General features: G+C 42.4%; 4 protein-coding genes across 5 annotated transcripts; 3 read left to right on the forward strand and 1 right to left on the reverse strand.

Annotated features, from left to right (window-relative positions):
* Positions 1–5702: 5702 nt before the first annotated feature.
* LOC103998917 (protein IRX15-LIKE) lies at positions 5703–7429 on the forward strand. The gene has a single exon (XM_009420527.3). The coding sequence runs from the start codon at positions 5903–5905 to the stop codon at positions 6887–6889; it is 987 nt and encodes a 328-aa protein (XP_009418802.1). The 5' UTR covers positions 5703–5902; the 3' UTR covers positions 6890–7429.
* A 6765-nt stretch (positions 7430–14194) lies between these two features.
* LOC135623626 (probable isoaspartyl peptidase/L-asparaginase 2) lies at positions 14195–15736 on the forward strand. 2 transcript variants are annotated; one of them, XM_065126795.1, is made up of 3 exons: positions 14195–14640; positions 14719–14805; positions 14882–15736. In XM_065126795.1, exons 1-3 carry the CDS (start codon positions 14215–14217, stop codon positions 15395–15397), a joined length of 1029 nt encoding a protein of 342 aa, XP_064982867.1. In that variant the 5' UTR covers positions 14195–14214; the 3' UTR covers positions 15398–15736. The 2 variants fall into 2 exon arrangements, with proteins under 2 accessions (XP_064982867.1, XP_064982866.1); XM_065126794.1 differs by having other exon boundaries at positions 14195–14805.
* Positions 15737–16224: 488 nt separating this feature from the next.
* LOC135586149 (protein TEEBE-like) lies at positions 16225–17884 on the reverse strand. The gene is made up of 4 exons (XM_065126792.1): positions 17820–17884; positions 17603–17709; positions 17033–17530; positions 16225–16856 (listed from the first exon to the last, which is right to left on the reverse strand). Exons 1-4 carry the CDS (start codon positions 17867–17869, stop codon positions 16333–16335), a joined length of 1179 nt encoding a protein of 392 aa, XP_064982864.1. The 5' UTR covers positions 17870–17884; the 3' UTR covers positions 16225–16332.
* Positions 17885–19485: 1601 nt separating this feature from the next.
* Positions 19486–23171, forward strand: LOC103998921 (uncharacterized). The gene is made up of 3 exons (XM_009420531.3): positions 19486–20176; positions 22765–22836; positions 22938–23171. Exons 1-3 carry the CDS (start codon positions 19526–19528, stop codon positions 22938–22940), a joined length of 726 nt encoding a protein of 241 aa, XP_009418806.2. The 5' UTR covers positions 19486–19525; the 3' UTR covers positions 22941–23171.
* The last annotated feature ends 1615 nt before the right edge of the window (positions 23172–24786 follow it).

Genomic DNA, 24786 nt, shown 5'->3' on the forward strand with positions numbered 1-24786 from the left:
GCATCATCGCAGTTATACTGTGTGGATCATCGCTAAAGAGGAGAACGCTTGACCTCCTTTATCCTCTCCTACAGATCTGCTGGGATAATGAATTATGTAATATCATGCTTGATAATTCTTGACTCTTTAGGTTGATGCGGGTTCTGTTGGGAGTGTTTTGTATTTTTATAGTGTAGGATCTCGTCCATCCATCTTAACTCTTCCCAAACTGTAGCAATGTGATGCTTCTCAATGGTTCAAGTTAGTAATGTTTCGATCAACAACTAGCCATCCTTTGGGGTCTAGGTCAATGCCAATCTAGCAAGTACATCGACCTGAGCATTCTTTTCGTGGGGGGACCCATAACAATTAAGTTGAAAAAGCTGTGGGTTAATTTTTGTACCTTGATCAGATACTTTATCATGGTTACATCTTGAGCTTCATTATTCTCTTTCACTTAGTTCGTGACCAACTGTGAGTCATTGAACACCATCAAGCCCTAGACTTTGAAGCTCCCGGGCAAGTCGAAGCCCGAAGAGATATGCCTCATACTCGACTTCATTGTTGAAGATTTTGAACCTAAACCGGAGAGCTTGCTCATACACTTGTTTGTTTGGGCCTTTTAGGATAAGTCCATTGCCTCCATTCGAGGTAGCGAAGCTATCCACAAACAGCGTCCATACGAGTGTGGTGTGCTTGTTGACCTCGGGTGAATGAAGAGTTAGTTCTGAAATAAAGTCCACCAACGCTTTAGCTTTTATGATAGTCCTCAGAACATATTGAATGTCAAACTCATCCAACTCTGCTGATCATCTCAACAGTCGATCCAAGACATCAAACCAAGAGAGAATCTACATGAGTGGTTACTTGGTGATCATCTATACAACATGCATTTGAAAATAGGGGCAGAGCTTCCTTACCGTCAATACTAGTGCAAATGCGAGTCTCTCGATAGTGGGGTATCATTCCTCGAATCCACTTAGAATATAACTGATATAGTAGAGAGCTTCTAAATTCTTGAGTCATCCCATACTAACGTCGAGCTATAACTAGGTCAATGGTAGTGAGGTAGAGACTTAGAATTTCACCTAAGGTCGAGGTGAGTTGTGACAACTAGGTGATGTAGTCCTTCAACCTTTCAAAAGTCTCATGACACTCTTTGGTCCGTAGGGAAGCTCTTTGGATTCTTTAATTTCTAAAAACAATGTGGCCATATATCTCTCATATAATGTAACTCAGACATTCTCGAGGTTTACATGTATTCTTCTCTAGTGCATAATAATCCGAGGATATTTCCCGAGTTGATTTTGAAAGCACATTTGGTTGAATTGAGGCAAATGTTAAACTTTTTTATAACTTAAAATGTCTTGACTAAATCTTTCAAATGTGAATTTATCGTCCTGCTCTTTACTATCATGCCATCTATATATGCTTGAATATTTCTCCCGATCTAATGCTTGAATTTTTCATTAACCATCATTTAGTATATCGTCCCAATATTTTTTAACATGAATGATATAACTCAGTAGCAATATGTGCCTCATTTAGTAATAAAAGAAGTGTGTTCTTGATCCTTTGGTACCATTTTGATTTGGTTATACTTAAGATTGCATCCATAAGGTGAGACGCTCATAACCAAGATAGCATCAACCAACTAATCAATTCGAGGAATTAGATAGTTATCCTTCGGTCACACCTTATTGAGATCGATATAGTTAACACATATCCTCCAATTTTCATTAGATATTTTAACGAATAAAATATTGGCGAGCCATTGGGGTTACTGCACCTCAATAATAAATCTTGCAGTTAACGACTTATCTATCTCATCACCAATTGCCTACTGATGGTCAAGATTAAACTTGCGATGTCTTTGCTTCATTGGTCATACCTCGGGAGAAATGTTCAAGTGATATTGAGTTATATTGAGGTTGATTCCCGGTATGTTTCTCGGTGACCAAGAAAACACTTTAGCGTTCTTCAGAAAAAAGTTGATGAGTTGCACTCATCTCTCTTCGAGAAGTGTCGTCCCAACCTTGATAACTTGATCGAGTTAGGCCTTGTATAGGGGTGCTTCAATCAGTGACTCCATCGATTCAAGATGTGGGATAGACTTAGCGAAGTCTTGAGGGTCCATAAATAACATCTCAGATCAAGCCTATTTCAATATGGAGATTGTTGTCAAGTAGTACTAGCATGATTCTCTTGGGTTGCTTCTTAGCTCTCTGATATCGGTTCTTATTGGGAACTTTATTATCATGTGTTAGGTTAACACCATCACCCTTTGTCTGTTTAGTATGGGTCTACCTATGATTGCATTATATGTCGAGGAAATATCCACCATCATGAATTTATCCAGTATTAGTTTAGAGTAAGGCTCATCCCCGAATATGACGTGTAGGTCCATGGTCTCGAGAGGAGAGATAGAGCCACTAGTGAACCCCATCGATGAAGTTATATGGGTAAGGTCGTTAATCAAAAACCCGAGTTTTTAGAAAGAATCAAAATAAAGGATATTGATAAAGCTATTTGTATCAATCATGACTCTCTTTACCCAAGCATTGATCATACTTATAGAAACTATCAAAGTATCATCATGGTTCGAGTCAAGGTACTTCATTTCTTTCTCCTTGAAGATTATCTCTATGTTGTCCTTCATTCTAGGGTGTTTTTCAATGGCAGCTCAAGCATAATCTTTATGACTTGAGGAGTTGTCTTCCCTCGAGATGGGTCCACCAATGATGATATTAATTTATCTCTCTATTAACTCTTGAGATTAAGATGATGGCTCCTAGTGCTTTCGGACAAACTGCCTGAGGTGTCCTTGACATATGAGTTCTTCAATCTACTCTTTCAAGTTACAACAATTCTTTGTGTCATGATTATAATCCCAATGGAACCGATAGTTTTGGACCTATCTCTTTTAACCAACAAAGTTTTTATTGGGTTAGGGTTTTTAAGAGCCGCTTCTCTTTTATCCGTAGAAAAACTTCAGTTCTAGTTATATTCATGGGGGTTAGCTCGGACCGTGGTCGAGGTAACTCAGGCCCTTCAGTTTTCCTTCATTATGGTGACCTTGGGGTCAAGATGGATTGTGGTTGCTCATACTTCAACCTCTTGTGTGATCTCTCAAGCTTACCCAAGACTATTGCCTTATGTATTGATTAACCCTTTAAAATATCTTTAATACCATCACTAGTGGTCTCTCAATCAATGACCAAAATAGGTGAGAGGGTCTCAACTCCATCATAATTGTCTATATTATAAGTAATTGATGGACATCTATCACGCCTCGAATTTCATTAGTGAACCGAGTAACGAAGTATGTAAGCATTTCCTTCTCCCCTTGTTAAGTTAGAGAAGTGTTGCTATCGATGAATTTAAGCACACATTTTCGAGGAAGTGAAGTTCGAACTCCTTCACTAGTTGAACAAAAGGACTAATGAAAAGTGGCTTTAGGTAAGCATATTATTCTTATGCTAGGCCTCTTGATATGGTTTGGAATGTATGAAATATCAAGGCATCCAAAGTGTCATATGACATTTAGGTACGAAAAACTGTAATGTGCTCCATCAAGTCAACATTCTCATTAAATGCCTCCAATGATGAGAGGCAAAAGTTTACTGAAAATAGTTCTTCCTAGATTTTCTTATTGAATAGCGATTGACGTAAGGTGGGGTTGACTACCACTTCCCCGTTGGATTATCTCTTCCAAACGTCGATCCATCTACTGTAGTTGGATACACAAGGAATCCTCTATCGAATCCGTCAGCTAGGTTTTGGATTCAACTAAGGTAGAGTAGTGGTGTGGTCTACTAAATTCTACGGTTGAGGATCGAAGTGCTCCCTCCACTGACAATTTGATGAGTCTCAAGTGCTCTTGAGATGTCAACACCATATCGAGTGGGGGAACCTCGATGGGTGCTGATGTTGATGGTAGTTGAGCAAGTGAATGATTGAGCTGGTGGCATCGCCTGTTATACTAACTGGGGCAAAAGTGAAGTAATGACATGTATTATGTCTATTAATGTCTATACTTATTGAGTGAGATTTAAAAATACTTTGATAGAGATAAGCAGGTGGCTCAAAGTTATCCTTGGGGGTAAGAGACTTGGGTCATTCAATATATACTAGTATTGCATCGATGTTTACACTGATGTAGGTACGTTCATGTGTGGAAAGGATGACTACTTCTCTCTTTAGGTGAAAATGCTATGGGTCGGGGATAAATTCTTATCGTTGAGTATTCATTGAGAGGGTTGATAGGTCGACGTTCTTGCGACACCGAACCCTCTTTCTAGCACTAAAAATGTTGAGGAAAGAAATCATTGATGTCTTGGTTAGTCCGACATGGTTCGGATCTATATACGCAAGGTTATATGAGGTACATATGAGGTAGAAATGTTGAACTACTAAGGTGTCACTTGCACGAAACTGAGGTCAAGAGAGTTTTTTCACCCGGTCTCTTCGACGCTCAAGCTAGTAACATGATATATATGAGTGTAGACATGAGTGGTCAGAAAAGATAACCCCGTTTTTCTTATATTAAAGATAACCCCTTTTATACCTAGTGTTATAAAGGGGTATAAATGAAATATTATGTAGAGAGATAATATCTAACCGCCCTTCCTCTTCTTGGTCTCTTGTCTAGGTGAATGATAAAAGAAAGGGTAGCCCATAATCATCTATTTTGTATTCTTACCCAGGTGGGTAGATACGTGGAGGGTAATCTTTATCGTCTCCATTCATCCTGAATATTACATGATGATTATATATCGAATGATAATTAATTTACGGTGCACTGTAACATCTCAATTTATGTAATTGAACATAAAAAACTTTGATACTGACCATATTAAGTCAATTCTGTTTTTTTTTGTAACACATGTAGTTGAAATAAGATCTTGTGATCCCAGAAGGTTTCACATGTTCTACTGGTTATGCTGGACATGTTGAATGAGTGATTCTTGCAAGACCATGATTCCTCCAAAATGTTAGAGAATATATATATATATATGACAACCAATTGATTTGTAGGGATTATTGGGCATAAATTTTAGCAAGGAAATCAAAGGCAAGATAGGAAGGAAGATTTGAGGAGATAGTTGTCTGCCTATTCAGATAAAAAAGAAACAATGAAATGAACCAACCACTGTTGCATCTGTGCATGCTTGTAAAAGAAGAACACATAATCACATCATCTAGTAATAAAATATCCATATTCACCTTTGCACATGATTGATGGCTCTCCCAATTGCACTGCTAAGAAATTGTTCAAGCAAAACCATCTGTGTTACATTTAAATGGCATCATTATGTTACTTGTGAGCAAGTCTGCTAGTTGTAAAGATTCTTTAGAACCCCAGAAATCTCTTTTTTTTTTTATTAGTCAATCAATTATTTATTTTTGGCAGCTCCAGAAGGGTGTTGTTCTGTGAAACTATATGCATCTACAATCTGGATGGAGACTCCTTGAAACACACAAATCTTATCAACCAAGAACAACTTTGCTTAGAAAGATCCAGGATTTGATCTTACAATTTTACTATCAATAATCAATTATTTTACTAATATCCTCAAATCATCAAACCAATATTTTGGACGTAAAAGTTTTGTCAGATCAATGTTTTAGATATAAAGAATGAGACTAATATCTCAAGCCAACACAATCAAAATAGCTGGTCGCACTCCACATTCCAACAACAGCAGCAAATCCTCATCTCTCTCCATTTATGATAATAATAAATGGGGAATGAACAGAACAAAGTTGGGCTGAATATATTAGACTCATTCTCCTCTCTCCTCTTCCTCTTCTTCTTCCTCCTCCTGCTATCCCTCTTCTCCCAATTCTCTCAATCAGAGAGAAGAAGGACTTATGGCAGTATTAAGTTGAACAAACTTCTCTTCTTTCACTGCACTTCAAGATGAAGGGAGTCAACAGCACCAGATTAATCCTTCTGCAGCCATCATCCAACCACAAGCAAGGTGGCAATGGGGTCAACACATCCATCTCCATCTCGGTCTTCCACCATCATCGTATTTGGCTCATCGCTCTCCTTTCCTTCTTCACCTTCGCCTCGCTCCTCACCCTTCTCAGCACCACCACCGCGAGAGATCCAAGTGACCTCCCCTCGGCTTCCTCCTCCTCCACCGCTGCTGTTGCGTCCGCTGGGTCGGCCTCTTACGGGAAGCCATCGCCGCTGCCGGCTCCTGTATTCGATGCCCTCGTCAACTACGCCGTGTCCTCCAACTCCACGGGGAAGATGAGGGAGGAGGACCTCCGGGCGGTCGCGGGCGTGCTACGACGGCGGGCGCCGTGCAACCTGCTCGTGTTCGGGATCGGGCACGAGACGCCGCTGTGGCGTGCGCTCAACCACGGCGGGCGGACCGTCTTCCTGGACGAGAACGAGTACTACGTCGCCCGCGTCGAGGGGCGCAACCCGGGGCTGGAAGCCTACGACGTGGCTTACACCACCAAGGTTCGGGAGATGCCAGACCTCCTGGCCGCCGCGCGTCGGCAGCGCCGCGGGGAGTGCCGGCCGGTGCAGAACCTGCTCTTCTCCGACTGCCGCCTCGCCATCAACGACCTCCCCAACCAGCTTTACGACGTGGCCTGGGACGTCATCCTGGTGGACGGGCCCAAGGGGCACACGCCGGCGACGCCGGGCCGGATGTCGGCCATCTTCACGGCCGCCGTCATGGCCAGGTCTCGCGGCCGCGGCCACACCGACGTGCTCGTCCACGACCACGACCGGGAGGCGGAGAGGGTGTGCAGCGCGGAGTTCCTCTGCCCGGAGAACCTCGTCGCCGCCACTCCCCACCTCGCCCACTTCCTCATCCGCGCCGGCCCCGCCGACGAGTTCTGCTCCAACCGGACCTCCACGGCCGGCGACGCAATAGCCACGTCGTAGTTTGACTTCTTCCCTTCACCGCCATGATCAGGTCAACTGTCACGATAAGAACAAGAAACATAACACAAATCACAACATATTGCAGTCGTCGTTTCCTTCACCCTTCTCTGTAGTTTCGTAGCCGGTAATGTTTATTAGGTTACATCATCGCATGATATGATAATATGAGAGCATGAATTCTCTGATCGAGATCGACGTTGACTTGGTCGTTTCTGCTAGAATCTTTATTTTGACCAGTTGCTGCTTGAGAGAAGCTTATAGATCTCATTTGACCACGTGCGGACGTGGGGCCCACCACGTGGCAATTGGCTGATAGGTGATCTCTCCATAAACTTCTCTTCGCTTTTCCTTTTTGATTACAGCTGTAAACAAGACCAAAAACAACTTTGAGACAACATAAATTGTATGCGGATGCAAACCAAATACTTTGATTTGGTATTGACATTGTTTCAATGTTATATAAGAAAGAATGCTTACATTTTTGTAATGATAGGCATTAATATAAAGGAACACACGTTATGATGGGTGATGACAGTTTCAGATGATGTCTCCAGTTCCCTCTCTGAAGAACTTGCTCAGAATTCTGGGTACCTGTGGCTCTAACAGTTCATTAATGTGACACCTGATCTGTTCCTTCAAGCATTTACAATGTCAGTAGATATGGTATGCTTTCCATGATCTGCTAAAATTTTATATTCACATCAAACTCAGAATCAGAACTTTTGCCCATTGCTTGTTTGATTTAAAGAGGGCAGGGGCTGAATCCAAGTAGGTAAGTTGTCAATGTCTCTTACCAGAATCTGACAGCACCTTAAACCTTTGATGCAGAAATCATACCTGCCACATGCCTTGCAAAACACCAAAAAATGTGATGTATACAAATATGTGATGCTGCTCAAGATTTTTGAAGTGAATGATTGTGTCGGAATGATATCCTGACAATATTTATTAAAAACATAGTGGTGTGTGCCTTCTTTGTGCTCTCAGAAGTCATATGATAATATTGTGTTTTATTTCACCTCAATGATCTTTTTTTTCGTAGCAGTTTAGTTCAGCAATCTGGCAAAACATTGCTTTTTGGTTAAGGAAAGTTCTTATTTCATTTTAAACCTGAATTTGTATTGGAAGTTTATCAGTCTTAAAAACCTATTCATGCAGGAATCTCCATTCATTAGTTCCTAAATTACCCCAAGAACCTCACATTTGTTGGGAAGAAATAATTTCTTACTCCAAATACAGAAAAGAACAAAGACCAAAGAAGATAATATATAATGAAGTATCAATTTGATTTAAAATTTTAAAAAGAAACACAGTTACAGATAAGGGAATCCACACTTCTAAAACTTGAGATGGTTTTTCTTTCATTATCTGCCCCTAAATATTTGAAGTTTGTGTTGCAACCCTCATTTAGAGTAAAGTTCATATTATTACTGGAAACTAACAACCCTAGCTACTGTGCAAAGGGTAAACTTGCAAAATAAAGAAAGGGATGGTTAGTCTAAGAACAAGACCTTTACACATAGCAAGTAAGAACAAGCATAAACTTAAAAAAGCATGAGCAAATGTAAAAAATATTGTGGCTAAATAACAATGAAATATTTAAGGATTCAAGTTATGAATATGGGCCAGAAATTTCCTTTCTTACTGGAATCTTAACGTCAATGTGCACTCCCTTAAATTTGGGCAGAGGCAATTGCATAAAAAATTTATAAAGCGTTCCCAATTGTTGATCTAAGCTTCCACCAATAACTTGAGCAAGCTGGCCTACCTTCCACTATAATGAATAATAAAATATAAAGTGCAACCACAGATTGACTTTAATTATTTCTTCCTTTCATTTTCTTCTTTATTCTTGGTGCAATCACCTCAAGTGGCTGTCCTTTCCTGAAGATGGAAAAGACCTTTGAACCCAAGTCACTGGATGGAGTTGGTCCAACTTATATAACTAAGTGCCCCAACCCCCAAGCTATCTCCTATACTCCCACCTGTAGGCTCTCTGAAGCTGACTTTTATTTGCATCCTCAACAGTTTGATCCTCATTTCTAGGGATGACAATGGGAAATAATATTCCAAAATCCAAACCAATTTTTCAGCATGTTTTCACTTAAGATACATTAATATTTATTTGATTTGTTGTGGATCTAGATTTACAAAAGGGATGAGTCTGATAACCAACTATGATTTGATCCAAATATTGGTCATATATCATCAGTTTGAATCCAAAAGATTATTGGATTCAGATCCTAGGTGGACCACTAGAATTTGACCAAATCTTGTTCCTACTCATTTCGACACGACAAATCTAAAGTCCTTTGTGTTATGGCATGATGCATGTGCTAATGCATATATGTCCTATAAACAAAAAGCCAATATAGATACCAACATAGAGATTAAAGCCTAGGCTGAATCTTGATTCCAGTATACACTCTATACAACAGTTTAGCTCATGTATTTCCCACGTTTCATATATGCTATCCTCCTGAACCGAAAAAGATTTTACATGGTGAGGGTATTCTTTCTCTTATTAATTAGTTCCTACTTTGAAATAGATATATATTAAAAAAGAAAGAAACAGAAAAGAAATGAGAATGATCCACACAGTACATTTAAATATACTGTGTGGATAGTAAACAATTAATGGATTTTAAAATGCTATGCCATTTTCCTTCTGCCCAGTATATTTAAATATTCACAGATAATCAAAAGTTAGGCAGTTATCATGTATTTATATTACATAACCTCTTTGATGTGCTCTATTCTTTTGTAAACACAAAAGTCATTCATTTTTACATGCATGGCATGTGCAAATTACAGTGTAATAAATGCCTTTGTAGATCCATATTACATCAGCAAAGATATTGAAACAAATTGCTTTGAAAGAAAAAAAAAAAAAAGAAGTAAATATTGTCCATACACCCCTTTGCTACTGCTGGGCAAGCTGAGATACATCAACACCATAGAAGATATTAATGGATGTTAAAGAACAAAAGGTTTAGGGTCATTGATGACAAACCTGCTAAGGTTAAGGTTAAGGTTAAGTTCACAAACCTGCTGAAACCACTCCATGCAAGGTGATGATATCAACAAAATGTTGTGGTCATTGATGACAGGTAAGAATTGCACTGCTGACAGGGGTAATTCCATCTGCATCACATCCAGTGTCATAACTTGTTTGACAAAAGCTCAAATCAAAATAGTTGGCACTTTCCAGTACAGAGCAAAAAAACATGTAGACTTCAAATTGTAGTTTCTGTATAGGCATCTAGAGATAATAACTAACTTCTGACCTAATTTCTTAGAGATTATATGGCCTTAAGTTGATCTAATTTTGAGGTAAGTACTGCTAATATATGGACAAAACCACTTGACACTGGTTTATAATGCATAACTAGACAATCAGCAGGACTGGGCCTATCAATCCTGACCTAGACCTATCAGCCCAAGCCAACTGACCAGTGTAAATTAAACCATCAGTTATTCGCCTGCTGGCGAGGGGAAGGGTGGATTTTGGTTGTAAGGCCTTGGACTGCTGAGTCAAGATAGACTTACTCCCATGAGCCCGATCCATATAGTAATCTAGGATACAAAGGCTTGAACCTATTGTAGTCATGGACCTAAAGAACCAATTAATTCTTGGCTCCAAGAATCCATAAAACTAGAACTAAAACACCATAAACCAGTTTATATAAACCAATCTATATAAACCATTCACCTCTATGCAAATATATCTAGAATCCAGTTTTCTATTGCATATTGAAATTAAAAAAGAACAATGTGACATAAAAACAACAGCATTGTAACATTTTTTCTAAGAGTCTGCAACTAAAAGAAGTGACAATTCTGAAAAGAAAAAAAGAAAGAAAGAATCTGAAGACCACATTATGTGTTATCGGTCGCTTATTGGAATGGACTGAAGAAAAGGCAGTGATCAACCACTTCTACAAACAGAAAGTGAAAGAAATCCTAAAAGTATTTGAAGTGTGCAAAAAAGGCATTTGAGAATATAGACCCCTCTAGCAGTAAATTGCATTGAGAACTTATTCCAACAAATTCTACTCAGAAAGAACAATTGGATACCTGTTGCACATCTCACAAACTGTGAGGGTGAAGATAGCTGCACTCACTGGCATTGATTATGTGCCAGAGATATTGTATCTGTAGAGATCCCAAGTAAATGGGAACTCTCATCAACAACAAGCAGACATAGTTATTCTTTGCTAGCCAACTCTGTCAGCTAATGTATGATCATGTCTCCCTCCTTGCACAAAGAAAGCTCCTTCATTACATCCTTCACCTGCACAAAAACGGCTGAATCAGAAAATGCCACTTCTCAAGATCTATATAAAGGATAAACCATCCACAGGTCACCACCGGATTATCACATGATATATTTGCATTGTTACATCATTCATATATTTTTGAGCATAAATACACTGCAACTATTTATTTCACCATGACTCTAAGATGTATATGTTAGATAAAGGAATTTTTTACGTGTATAATAAATGTTTAGAATTGTGAGGAAGATTGACAAAAGATATCCATGGAACAGTTCAGCTTGCCGATAACTTAACAGCTATCAACTAGTGAACAATGAAGCTCAGCTATTTCTTAACTCCTGAAGCTATGCTCCTTGCTAGGATCAACTCTCAACTTGTTTCTGTACTAAGATCTCAATGTGGAATGCTGACAATTTGTACGATTCTTTGAGACAACTGTATAAAATGGGGCAATAAATTAGAAAATGATGATGAGACTGTACAGCACAAAGCAAACTGGTCTCCACAGTTTTTATAATGAAGTAGAAAGATTAACACATGATATTATAATAGCCTTGAAATTAAAAAAGAGAAAAAGAGGGGGGGAGTGTGTGAGGATACATAGCCAGCTTGAAAAAGTTAAGGAATACCACAATTATGTTTGACATAGTAAAACCTAAATCCAGCAGACAATGATGCAAAATATCTGCAATTTAGAAATTTAGTTCCTAGTCACTTCATACCACAAACATTAGATACTGATTTCATTCTTGACACGGAAGTCAGAACCAGGAATTAAGGCAAATATGTAAAATGCAAAACAGGCTCGACCTCCAGAAGTTTGCTATAGAAATTTATCATGTTTATCGAATGTGCTAAATATTATCTTGTTGATTCTCCATCAAAGAGTCATGAATCGTGTGTCTCAATGGATCGAGCTCCATAAGAGGCAAATAACATTAAATTTATTTCACCGACAATATGGTCAAAGAATACCAAGAAATATAACCGAACGCAAAGTTTTCGAGATGTGATCCAACGATTACGGCGAAGATGGGCTTTTCCCGATGTTTCCGACAGGCGTATTGCTACCACTTGAGCCGACGGGCCCTTGGACAGGATGACGGGGCGGAGAAGTGTGGCGCAGGCGAAGAACAGGGAGGCGAGGCTCTGGACGAGATTGTGGGCACGATGCCGAACTTTCCGATGCCGGAAAGAAGACGGAGTCTGGGGCCCGGGCAAGGTCGATGCTCCGCAGGGGCCTCGCCTGCACCTGGAACGGGTCGGGCGGAGTCTGGGCTATTTCGAGCCGGGCTTCCATCTCGGACATTTAGCCCGGCCCGTGAACAGGTCTTGCATCCAGAAAAATCTCAAGATTAATTCAGGCAAATAATATGATTTTGGTATAAATATGTATTACATCAAAATAAATATTCTCTATCACAAAAATTCATACAAATTACTCAGCTTATACTCTTTCCATAAAATATTAACTATAGAACTCTTAGCTAATTGGCAATCATATGACTGATCTTAATGGCAATAAAACAACAATGAAGTTGATGTCCATTTATTCCTACATTGAAAGTGAAAACAAAACCTGAATTGTTTTATAAACTTAACATTCTTGTTGTTGATGAACATATGCATCGTGACTGATGAGTCAGTACGGTTTGGTTCACAGGTCGATATCGGGAGTCTTGGGTCGGCTGAGTTGGTTGTCGAGGTCGGTCAGGCCTTTGCGACGAGTGTTGATGTCGTGATGTTGAGTAGCGTCTCTCGGTCTCCAAGCTAGTTAGTGTCTCGCTTTCGTACACTGGATGGCAACTCCCAGGTCAGAATGCTCGTGGCTCGAGGGCGTCCGCTTTCCTACAAGAATGGCCTTCGTCGGGTGATTCCCGACTTTGGCCCTACGAACAAGTCAGTTGTGGGTTGTGGTTAAACAATTACACTTTTGTGCGGCCATCGTCTCGGGACAAGTGAAACAACGTCGGCCGACACCGTCCCGAGATTCCGAGACAGGACAAACTGAGCAACGTCTTTGGTATGGATTCTGACTCGACGCATGGGGGTACTCATCTTGCTGACTTGGGCTGTAACGTGGCGTGACATCGATCGTGACGTGGCCTACAACCAAAATATACCTTATCACTTGTGATCGGCAATAAATGTTTATCTTGTGATCAAAATACTTAATAACTCTTTGACATGATTTACTTGGTTGCTTGAAGTCCTCAATTTGAGAATGCTTTTCATGCATGTGTTGTATATCCACATGCTAAATTAGTTGGCCTCCATAATATACAGTATATTAACAAGCATGCATTGGTTGCATGATGTGTTTGAACTATATTTCTCTTTGAGACTAACAAAGGCCACTTGGACTTGACCACCTGCCTTTGTGTCCACCATTAGTTTGGCTATCAGTTGCCAGATTGGTGCTGATGCAAAGTTTAAGTAGCAGATAGAGTTGGACTAAGTCTTGCCTCATCTGCCACCTCCGATTCAAAGAAGTATTTTGTTTCAGCAGCAATTTTTGTCTCCCAGAAGACGTAGATTTTGACATGGATGATGATCATCATCATCCAACTGGTCAATGCTGTGATCACAAGCTAGCTCACCAAACATATATTTCGTGTGGAATAATACTCGAAGAATAATGGTATATAAAATGGTTTTAATACGTGTATATGATTGGCTCAAATTAGGATCATATGCGATGAAAAGAGTAACTTTGGTTCATTATCATTATTATTGTTTAATATATGTAAATTTGGTTCAATTGCATATTTTTTTGAACACATATTTCAAAGAAAAAGAAAATAATGTTGGATTTCGATGGAAAGACACGGGCGAAGACGTGACTCGGATTGCCTTACCATGAAGTGTCGTGGGACCCGCACTCGCGTGATCTTTTCCCCACGGATCGGGGGTTTGACTCGGACTCCACCGCCCTCTCTCAACTCCACCTCTGGAATCCTCTCGCGTCCGCGCACTCTATTTAGAGCCCTGGGAGTCGTGGCACGCAGAATACGACTCACGTACATCGAAGCAGATACGAAGAGGATGTGGAAGAGGCGAGAAGGAGAGGCAGAGATGGGAGGCTGGGCGATTGCCGTGCATGGGGGAGCTGGTGTGGACCCCAAATTGCCGGAGGAACGGCAGGAGGAGGCGCGGCGGGTGCTGAGACGCTGCCTTGGTGTGGGCGCCTCCGGCCTCCGAGCCGGCCTCCCCGCCGTGGACGTGGTGGAGATGGTGGTCCGGGAGCTGGAGACCGACCCGGTGTTTAACTCCGGTCGCGGGTCCGCTCTGACTCAGGAGGGCACTGTGGAGATGGAGGCCAGCATCATGGACGGCCGGGGACGCCGCTGCGGTTCCGTCTCCGGCCTCACCACCGTCAAGAACCCCGTCTCCCTCGCTCGCCTCGTCATGGACAGGTCTCCCCACTCCTACCTCGCTTTCCACGGCGCCGAGGATTTCGCCCGCGAACAGGTCCTCTCTCTCTCTCTCTCTCTCTCTCTCTCTCTCTCTCTCTCTTCCGCTCCTGATGCAATGCTAGTCCCGTTGCAGGGGGTTGAAGTGGTGGACAATAGCTACTTCATCACTGATGAGAATGTGCGTATGCTGAAGCTGGCAAAGGAAGCAAACAGTATCGTGGTATGTGAAGTAGATGTTATTTGATTGCAATCCGCGTTCATATATCATGTGCACTCATGTAGATGTTTTGGAGCAGTACGATTACAGAGTTCCAGTCCCGAGCGCGGACACCTGCAGCGCCAGCGCTGGACTGGTGGGTGCAACGACAGATGGGGGACTGCAGATGAACGGCCTCCCAATCAGCATCTACGCGCCGGAGACCGTCGGATGCGTGGCGGTCGACAGCGGTGGGTGGTGCGCCGCCGCGACGTCCACCGGAGGGCTCATGAACAAGATGAGTGGCCGCATCGGGGACTCGCCCTTGATCGGCTCCGGCACCTACGCCTGCGGAGCCTGCGCCGTGTCGTGCACCGGCGAGGGCGAGGCCATCATCCGAAGCACCCTAGCGAGAGATGTGGCAGCGCTGATGGAGTACAAGGGGCTCGGCCTCCAGGAGGCGGTGGACTACGCTCTCAAAGAGAGGCTGGACGAGGGCAAGGCCGGGCTCATCGCCGTGTCGAGGAATGGTGAGGTGGCCTATGGATTCAATACCGTGGGTATGTTTAGAGGATGTGCAACGGAGGAGGGGTTTATGGATGTGGCCATATGGTAGGCGTCATACTCTTTCTATTCGTGGCCTATGAATTTATAGCGAATGTATTGTATAAATCTTCATTCCATTTATACTGTGGCTTTCTATGAGCTTCAAATAGTTGTTGTTTATAGAAGTGGAAGAGGAATAAGTTACGCTTGTAGTAATGAGATATATGAGACCTCTTTTATATAGGATTTCGAACTGCTCAACAATAGAGAATCCAATGAGGGCAGGATCTCAACTGTGCTTAGCGACACGAGGGTAGAATCTCGATTGTACTTAATGATGAAGATTCGGATCTCGATTGTGCGGAGGATCCATATCTTCGCTATGCTTAGCAATGGAGGGTTGTGCTCAGCGATGGAAGACTGTGCTCAATGACGAAGGATACGAATCTAGGCTGTGCTCAGCGACGGAGGCTTGTGCTCATCCACAGAGCTGGAGGGCAACTGGGGCTCCGTGAAGAGGAGCGAGCTGCTGCACCACGGCCACCACAACAATCTTGTTGGAGATGGGGCCATTGTCGAACACTTTGCACTCCTCAAGGAGGTGGGAGAAGACATCATACGAGCGCCCACCTTTGTCGCTACCATCATTGTGTCATCGCCTCCATCCCTCGTTTGTTGCTGACGGACGATCTCTTGAGAGGGCCTCCGTCATTTGCCGCGCTCCTACCTCGACCGTCGAGTTTAGTCCTGAGAGACCACTGCCTCGACCGTCGGGAGACGAAGGCAACGAGAAAGGGGCGATGGTTTTCGTCAAAGATAAAGGGGGCTAATAACAAACAGTAAAGAACGCTACGAACGAAAAATAACACTTCACCATCAGCATCAGCAAAAGTGCTCTGGAGACAAGATCCATGCTTTAGATTACTAGAAAAACTTCAGATTCTTCCTCGGATGTTGCAGATTTCACTACAGAACACTCCAAACGAAGCAGCGACATCTAAAGATTCAAGCTTTGAGAGGGTAAACTCTAACTTGATCCAACAGAGGCCCGCAAAGGGAACCCGGATTACTAACACTAGTGTGGTAGTATGAACTGTAAAACGTGATCCGTGTCCTGCTCCCGGTTGCCGTAAAGTTCAAGCTTGCAGCTTTGAATCCACCCTTTCCCTGCGACTGGAATGACACCTTCGCTGTCCCATTGCCGGCAAAGGCTTCCACCAGCATCGATCCATGGCAACCGTTCTTGGCATCGCCTACCACGAAGCTCAGGTTGTAGGTGGTGTTACTGGCGGTCCTGATAACTTGGGCGATCGCGCTTTCTCTTCCGGCGACAAGCTCGATGGCGAACTGGCCGGACGGGATGGCGTAATGTGCGGCGTCGATAAACCTGACGGCCTTAAGGGATTCGATGATCCAGCCAGGGAGGGGAGATGTGCTGTCTTCCTGCTTGGGGGGGAGGAGGACGCCGGTCGTGGAATTCTTGAACACATGAGGGCCCTCTTCAAAGCCACCATTCTTGACTAAGTTGTCTGCAGTTGAAGAACAGTGCAGCAAGAGGTGATTGGGATTGTTGGATACATATCACAATCTCAGGTGAACGACAGTTGAACAAAACCAGCAGCATGAAGGGTTCTCCTCCTTCATTAGATCCGCCATTTTTGCATGCAAATCCACTGATCTCACATACATTAATGGCTAACCTTACCATGTGTCGACATGGGAGGAAAGAGCTCCTTGATGGCCACAGCGTCCAAGAGCGGCCCGCACGCCGGATCTTCCTGAACCCCCGTGTTGTGGAAGATCACCTGCACCGTCTTGTTACCGGGCCTGAATCCCCAGGCGTAGGTGTCACCACCGGTGCTGCTGTAAAGAGTCTGAATGGGGAGGTCGCCTGAGAGCGGCGGCACCGAGACCCTCAGCACCTCGTCCTGCGCGCACGTTCTGGTGGCGCTGAAGGTGAGCGCGTAGAGGGATCCCGGCTTAACGGTGATGTTCTGGGAAATGGAGGCGTCGTTGCCGAGCCGCACGGCGTGGACGCCGTGAGGCACCGCGAAGAACATGCCACCGGGCTGCGGCCCGCCGGAAACGTACTCCACCAGGCCGTGGATGGTCCAGTATGGGAGGGAGTGCTTTCCCTGGATAACCGTCTTGTTGAGCTTGTCCTGCCTTGGGCTGATCTCGAAGTTGCCGTTGGCAAGGAACCCTGCAACAGATCAACGGAGACAAGCTTGAATAGCTACAAACTTAAAGAAGGAGATGTTGCTAAGGTCATTACCATCAAGTTCTAGAGACCCGAGAACACCGATGCAGAAGGAGAGAAGCAGGAGAAGCTGCAGGGAACCCATTTCCCTCCTCAGTAAAGCTGAGACAGTGCTACAGGTACTGTGAGAGCTATATTTATCTCAGAAGCCTGCGTTCAGATATCCCTCAAGCACAAAGCTAAAGCCCACCTACACGACTACTCCCTCATGCCTTGTCATCCGAGCCCATACCTTTCCTTGAGTTGTATGCTTGATCCGGAGGTACATGTCAACTGCGTCATTGATTCACCCTACTCTGTTGCAGTAAAAAGGAAGCAGAGGGTTGCAGAAATCACGTTGGCGATGGCAGAAGCCTGTCGGATTGCTGCAGAGTTCATCGAGACCTGCCTTCTTAAAAGGATGGCAGAAATATATATATAGTTGGATACAATTCATGTGGTTGCAAGTGGCTCACACACATCGGTTACATCAAAAGCTCACAAGAAAATAAGGCTCTGTCAGAGTCAGTCGACAGAGACCCGTACATCTGCAATGGACATGGGGATGTACATGACTTGGCTTATTTAACTCCAAGATTAGCAGCAAAGAACATGAACAAACAAATGGTGGAAACATGTTCTGAGCGACAATTCCGCTCTCCAGTCTCACCTCACAATCTTGGAAAGGAAGACAAGATTATGGATACTTGATCAGGTATTGAAGTTGGTACTTTGGGCACTATCTTGGAAGTATCGGGGCTTTTAGGAAGCTGCAGGTTGCTATAAGTGATCTGAAACAAGCAGATTCAATTCAATGCACATGAAACATCAAATCATCTGAATCTCTACGCTAACGAGCTCTTCTACAGACTACTCTCTCTCTGGGAGAAAGAGAAATCAAGCTGTCATCTTCTATATACTATCTGACTCTATTCCTTACCGTGTACTGAACCCAGCGGATAAGGTTGTGAAGGGCATCGAGGGATTCCTCTTCGTCACGTCAGATTGGATCGGATGGGACTAAGAAAACCCAACGAAAAAGAAATCAGCTTCCTGGGGAAGACGAGAACAGCGGAGAGGGAATAGTTAGAGTCCGCCTCCCTCGCCGCCGACGATGGCGATGCTGCAGAGCAGCTGGGCGTGGAGTCGCCGCCAGTGCTTCGGCAAGCAGGAACAGGCGCACGTGGTGGCGGTGGCAGGCCACCGACTTGACTGCGGTCAATGCAGTCCTTGAGATTCATGTAGGCATCCTATTGGCGTCATCAAGCTTCTCACACGGTCGTTGATCAAAGAACCTTTTGTCGCTTTAGTCATGGCTATTACAGTGGTATTTACATTGATATACCAGTAATAGAATCAATATTGATCTGCACTACTTTTGATGCAATATAATTGAACATGATCTCTGCCGTCCATAACGATCAAAAGATCGATCGTGGTAATGAGAATGTCTCCTACGATCCACTTAACAATCTTATGGTTTTAGATATTGTCAAAATTATTATATTTGCTTAAAGGAATAAAAGAGAGAGAGCAGATCCGATCCGATCCATTTGGTATTGGCGGATCTGCTTAGGCTAGGCCTTCGTACCCGTATAATCGCATTTCGACCCGACCCATATTTTTACTCTTACGTGGACCCGGTGACGTGACTTCGATGTCAACACTGTTGTTATCACGCGTACGTCCCAAGTAAAAGAATCCAATTGGGCCACGTTTGGTCTTGAAAACCCATTCTACGCTAGACCTAAGGCAATAACTTCTCACACCTGATTATATGTTGCTCACTAAATTACCCTCAGTTCACGTAGTGATATTGACAAATTATGTGGTCCCACTGCGGGGTCAGAAATGAATTCCAATTACATGGCTGGTATCATATGTAGTTGAAAGTAAATATCCGAACAAATAATAAGAGTAAGAGCGGAGGCAGAGCAACCGCAATTGCTTCTCCTCGGCATGGAGAAAACGGGAGATCCCGCGGCTCCGCTCCTTCCGCCTCATTATCCGCCGGCGACGGAGCCGTGTTACGGCGTCCCAGCCGCAGCAGCTGCCCTCCAGGAACCCTACTTCCCGGAACCCCCGGCCTACGTGCTTCTCCCCTTCTACCCCCGCCGCCACCGCCGCCGCGGACGCTGCCACTGTTGCGGCTCCCTCTTTTCATCCTCCGCCCTCCTCTCGTCGGCCTTCCTCCTCGTCATCCTATGTTCCGCCGCCTTCTTCCTCTGGCCCTCCGACCCCCAGCTAACCGTCGCCCGCCTCCGGTTCGACGACCTCCGCGTCACCCGGTTCCCCTTCGCCACCATTGATGTCGTCCTTAGCGTCGACCTCATGGTCCGTAACCCGGACTTTTTCTCTCTCGACTACCGCTCCATCGTGGTCTCGATCGGGTACCGCGGGAGGCCGCTTGGCTCCGTCACGGCTGACGGCGGCCACGTTAGGGCGCGGGGAGTCTCGTACGTCCACGCCAAGCTCGATCTCGACGGGATCCGCGTGTTGAATGATGCCATCTATCTGATCGAGGATCTCTCTAGGGGATCACTGCCTTTGGACACCGTCACCGAGGTGCAGGGTCGGTTGCGGCTGTTCTTCTTCGACGTCCCCGTTCAGGTACAATTTACGAACGCTTCCTATTGTTCATTAATGTCTCAGCTGTTCCTTGACTTGGTTGCATCTTTTGTTTTATCTTCTCCCATCGATGAATTTGATGTGCCAAAATGATCCTTTGACATCTGATTTTTGTTGTAGGTTTGTAGGATAGGAATTTGATCTAATGAGGATTTTTATTATCTTGATGGATACATATAGAAATCTGAAAAAAAGTTGTAGCTTTCTTAATCCCAAGAAAAAGAATTGTATCTAATTAAATGCTTCAAGAAGCATTTCCCTGACTGTTGTGTGATTTATACTGGTAATCTGTAGATACTTCTCAAAAAACATTGCATACTTCATGTCACTATTGCCTTGTGTTAAGACTTCTAAGATATAGATTTGGAACGTTTATTTTAATAGAGTGTGCGAACCTATTATTACTGATTAAAATGGATGATTGACTTAACATTGTTTGCTCATACAAATCATGTCGAGAAGCCTCTCCAGTGTTGCGATGTGATTGAATATGTTCTTTTGCTCCTTCTCAACCATAAGGGTCATGTGAGGACTAAAAGATAGTCTAGGATTAGAATTATTAAAAGGTGAACTCGAAGCAGTCGTGGATAACATGTGCTATTATAATATTTAGGCAGCAGGGATGATCTGTCACTTAGAGGTGGTCATGGAAAAGATGAAAGGAATTGTTGCCCTGCGCAGAACTTGGAAACATCAGGTTTCTCTGTTGTCCTAGATGCAGGAATTGGGGTCTCAAGGACCAGATTAGTGGCTCAATGAGAACTGCATGTTATTTCATAGCATCAGGACTAAAAACACCGGTTAGGGTGTAGTTGGAAGGGATTATTGCTGGATACTAAGTACAAAGTATGATTTTGATCAAATTAGATGTTTAGATTTAGAGTTCATGCTATAGTTAAACTATCAAGTACAGAACACAAGAAGAAGAAACTAAATCTGGAATACAAATACAAAAGATGGATACCTAGAGACAACTCGATTACTGCAAACTACTCCGGTTTATGGCAATTGTTCTTCCAGCAGACCTCACACCAATAGTTCTACTGATGGCCTTGGTACAGTATAATAGAAAATTTTCAGGCTTCTTATTACAAAAACCTTGAAAACATTGTGTATATGTGATTTTTTTTAGTTTTTTTAAATCTAGTTCTAGGAAATTTTAGCCTTAGCCTTTACCCAAAAATTTAGTGGTTGATGGCTAAGATTTTGTACATGACAGCTCATAAAAGGATGAAATATAATGTTCATCCTTTACTAGTATTTCTAGGCTGATTAATTCTCATATATGAAGCATCCTTAGAAACTGCATGAATGCAGTAGAGGCTTGCCAAGCAACTTGCTTATGATTTCTTGATACATGTAATAACTGTAGCATCTGACTTAAAGTATTCATTGCAATCAGGAAGTCTTGAAAATATTTGCATGTTGGTGCTTTCTTTTTAAGTAGATAAAGGAAAGATTTCTTCATGTGATGTCAGAAGTTTAAAATCCAGCAGTTCAAGCTAATAGGCATAAAATATCCAAGCTAATAGTTTCAGGTTGTTATGTCCAATCTATTATTGTATAAAATATCCAAAGATAACTGTCCTCATGAGCAACAAGATAAAAAGGTGGCCTTCCCATGCAGATGGTTGGGTTACTACATAAGAGAGATGTTTTCTGCAGCTACTTCTGAGCTTAAAATGATATATAATTGAGTGCAAATACAGAAATATGCAAATGCAACCAAGTGATATGAGAATTCATGGTAGGGCACATGGAATAGTGATGTAAGAGAGGGAAAGGAAAAAACACAAGGGTAAAGGAGGAGGGAAATGGCATGCCGAAACATGACACCTAACTTGACCATCAAGGATATCGTGTTCCAAAATGACCCCTTTCTTTCCGAATAATGCAAGTATCCAGTTATTCTAAAAGGAAGAAAATTAAAAAAAGGCATCACACATATCCCTGCATGTATGTATTCATTAGGTTGAGAGAGGTGGAGGTTGAGGGATCAAGTTTGATAGCAATTCGGCATGAGAGAAAAAAGTCAGTTTAGATCAACTTTTGGAGAGATTGGTCTGGCCTGAGTTTGATAAGTTGCGGATACAATGGGGGCATTTTGCAAATTGGGTTACCTAACCCATATCATTTACCTGTTATTGGCTGAGCTCCAGTAATGGTGGCTGAGGGATGAAGGTATTTAGAGTTGTTTCATCCCTACAGGGATATACATGATATTTTGAAGTTAAAAGGGATAAATATGATATTTTGCTGTTTTGCAGTGATATTTAGTAAGATATTCCCAGAGTTGTCAAGCTTTAGGTTGTTTTTTTTTTTTTGTAAATATTCATTAGGTATATTCTGGCCTTCGTCTTCCTTGCTAACAAATATTCTCAGCCAGTCAAATTATGTAAGGATACATAATAAGTTAGCTAGAGTCATGCCAAATAGTAATGAACAACAATCTTCACATAGTTTCTTTTCTTCGTTAAAGTAAGATTTAATTGTTTTCTTGTCTATTCATTCTTTAGTACTTTTTGTCTAATCTGAGCATCAATTACCCACTTATCTCTACATTTTCTCAGGGAAATGTTTCGTGTGCATTGAATGTCAATCTAGAAAACCAGGAAGTCATTCGTCAAGACTGCTACTCTGAGGTAAGTTCTTGTCAAGTATGATCAAGTTATCTTATTGTTTTCATGTCTTCGCCTACCATAGGCTTCTGATGTTACATCCTTTCAATTATTCGGTTGTTCAGTGATCTCTGATACTTGAAGTGGAGGATTCAGGTGGATGGTTCAGAAGAATTTGTTTCCTTGTCATGTAAAGATTTTCTGCATGCATCATAATGTATATGAAGTAAAACAAAACATGTATGTGAGATATGAATATTTGTCCAGAAAACATATAAAGAAAAGTGTTGTAAATAAATGGTGCATTTGGCTCTTGTGACTGGTGATTATCTAATGTTGAACTCAGAATTCCTAGCTGAGTGTGTCTTTGTCTTTTGCCGATTGTGACTTTGATACTATTTTCTGGAGGTTGCCCTCTTTGGTAGTTGATTCCATGGCAAGGATGGACTCAGTTCACTAAAACAGAGTATCACCTACCTCAGTGTATGCTGGCCGAAACAAGGACTGAGAAAGTTGATCCTATGTCTCCTCTTCATTCTTGTCTGTGAAATCACTTGTTTTGAATGGCAGTGCTCCGAGGCCAAGATTTCGGTCATCATGTTGGACTGAGGCAGGAGGAGGATGTTGCTGCTCAAGGCCTGTGTTCAGAAGCTGCTCTCACAGGTAAGCTGAACTCTCAAGTTCATCAATGATCACTACATGAAGCTTATATATTTTGACAATTGCAGGTTGCACTGGATATCCTTCTACAAGTATCTCAAATCCAACGACTTCCTTTGCCAGGTAGTGGCCATGGGGGTTGAGCTAGGTCTTTCCAGGTAACCCCTTCTCCATTTTCTCTTTACCTCCTCTCCCTCCTGGTATGCATGAAAATGACACACACTGTTGTTCTCACTTTGCTTCATGCCCCAACATATTAAAGATTTGGTAATGAAGATTCTGTAGCTTCAGTTTGTTCCTGTATTTGATATGCATCTGTTCTTAATGTGTGAAGATCCTTCTTGTTTTGATATGAAATGAGAGATTGCTTGTTTGCCTTGCAATAATAGCTGGAACTTTAGTTGGATTATGTATATTACAACTTTCTCTCAGTCAAGGATTGATATGCATAATATGTTCCACCAAACTGAAGCCACTGGCACATGGTACAATCACATGAATATCAATCACCAGATTGATATTGCTCTACTGACACTATGGAAAAGCATTATTCATATACTTCACTCCCAACAACTAAAATCACTGAAGTCAACTTCACTAATGAGTTAGCATACTCAATTTGAAAATTTTCTCGTCTCTACATCATTCCTTCAATTCTCCAATCAACATGAAGTTATTAGGATTCAGTCACATCTCATCTTACATTTATGGATGGTGGTTATGAGGTTGAGATGGAAGGAAAGATGGTGATGCTATAAACGAAGGGAATACTGGATCATGCCAATTGATAGAGAATCATAGCTCCTGTTAATACTATGGCTCTGCATGTCACATTTACTTATATTTACTTTAATAGAAGTATTTGCAGGAGCATGTTAGAACTTATCACATTTATCTTAGCATTATATATTTCCTATTTTGTGTTTAGCTGTGGTTAATTTATCATTCTTCATAAGCTTTAATACTGTAAAATGTTTCACAGAACTAGTCAATTGACCATAGAGTATGTGTAGTTATAGCATAAGAATTCTCATGGTATCTGTTCTATGCAACTCTGATTCTATCAGCTAAACAAAAGTGAAACACATGAGAGTGCATAGGAAAAGAAAGCTGCTTTTGCCCTTCTACTGGAAAGATTCACATGTCGAGCACTGGCTCTGCAAGTTTGTGAGTTCAAAGTGGAGCTGGTCCAAATGCAATTGTGCAATGACAAAAGGAAAAGAGAAAGCAGACAGTGGAAACAAGAGCATGCTGAGCATCTATCTCCTCTTCAAGATCCTTCTCATCACACAGAAATGCCAAAAATGATACTTG

This window comes from Musa acuminata, chromosome BXJ2-9, assembly GCF_036884655.1.
Source record: "Musa acuminata AAA Group cultivar baxijiao chromosome BXJ2-9, Cavendish_Baxijiao_AAA, whole genome shotgun sequence".
NCBI classification, from domain to species: Eukaryota; Viridiplantae; Streptophyta; class Magnoliopsida; order Zingiberales; family Musaceae; genus Musa; species Musa acuminata.

What these genes read in the sequence shown, in the direction of transcription:
- LOC103998917 (XM_009420527.3), top strand. Translation starts at nt 5,903, where the DNA reads ATGAAGGGAGTCAACAGCACCAGATTAATCCTTCTGCAGCCATCATCC.
- LOC103998921 (XM_009420531.3), top strand. Translation starts at nt 19,526, where the DNA reads ATGGAGAAAACGGGAGATCCCGCGGCTCCGCTCCTTCCGCCTCATTAT. An exon ending in TCTTCGACGTCCCCGTTCAG is followed by an intron (nt 20,177 to 22,764) that starts GTACAATTTACG and finishes ACATTTTCTCAG; the next exon opens with GGAAATGTTTCGTGTGCATT.
- LOC135586149 (XM_065126792.1), bottom strand. Translation starts at nt 17,869, where the DNA reads ATGACGCAGTTGACATGTACCTCCGGATCAAGCATACAACTCAAGGAA. An exon ending in AGCATACAACTCAAGGAAAG is followed by an intron (nt 17,710 to 17,819) that starts GTATGGGCTCGG and finishes TAGCTCTCACAG; the next exon opens with TACCTGTAGCACTGTCTCAG. An exon ending in TCCTCCCATGTCGACACATG is followed by an intron (nt 16,857 to 17,032) that starts GTAAGGTTAGCC and finishes CTTCAACTGCAG; the next exon opens with ACAACTTAGTCAAGAATGGT.
- LOC135623626 (XM_065126794.1), top strand. Translation starts at nt 14,215, where the DNA reads ATGTGGAAGAGGCGAGAAGGAGAGGCAGAGATGGGAGGCTGGGCGATT. An exon ending in AGGAAGCAAACAGTATCGTG is followed by an intron (nt 14,806 to 14,881) that starts GTATGTGAAGTA and finishes GTTTTGGAGCAG; the next exon opens with TACGATTACAGAGTTCCAGT.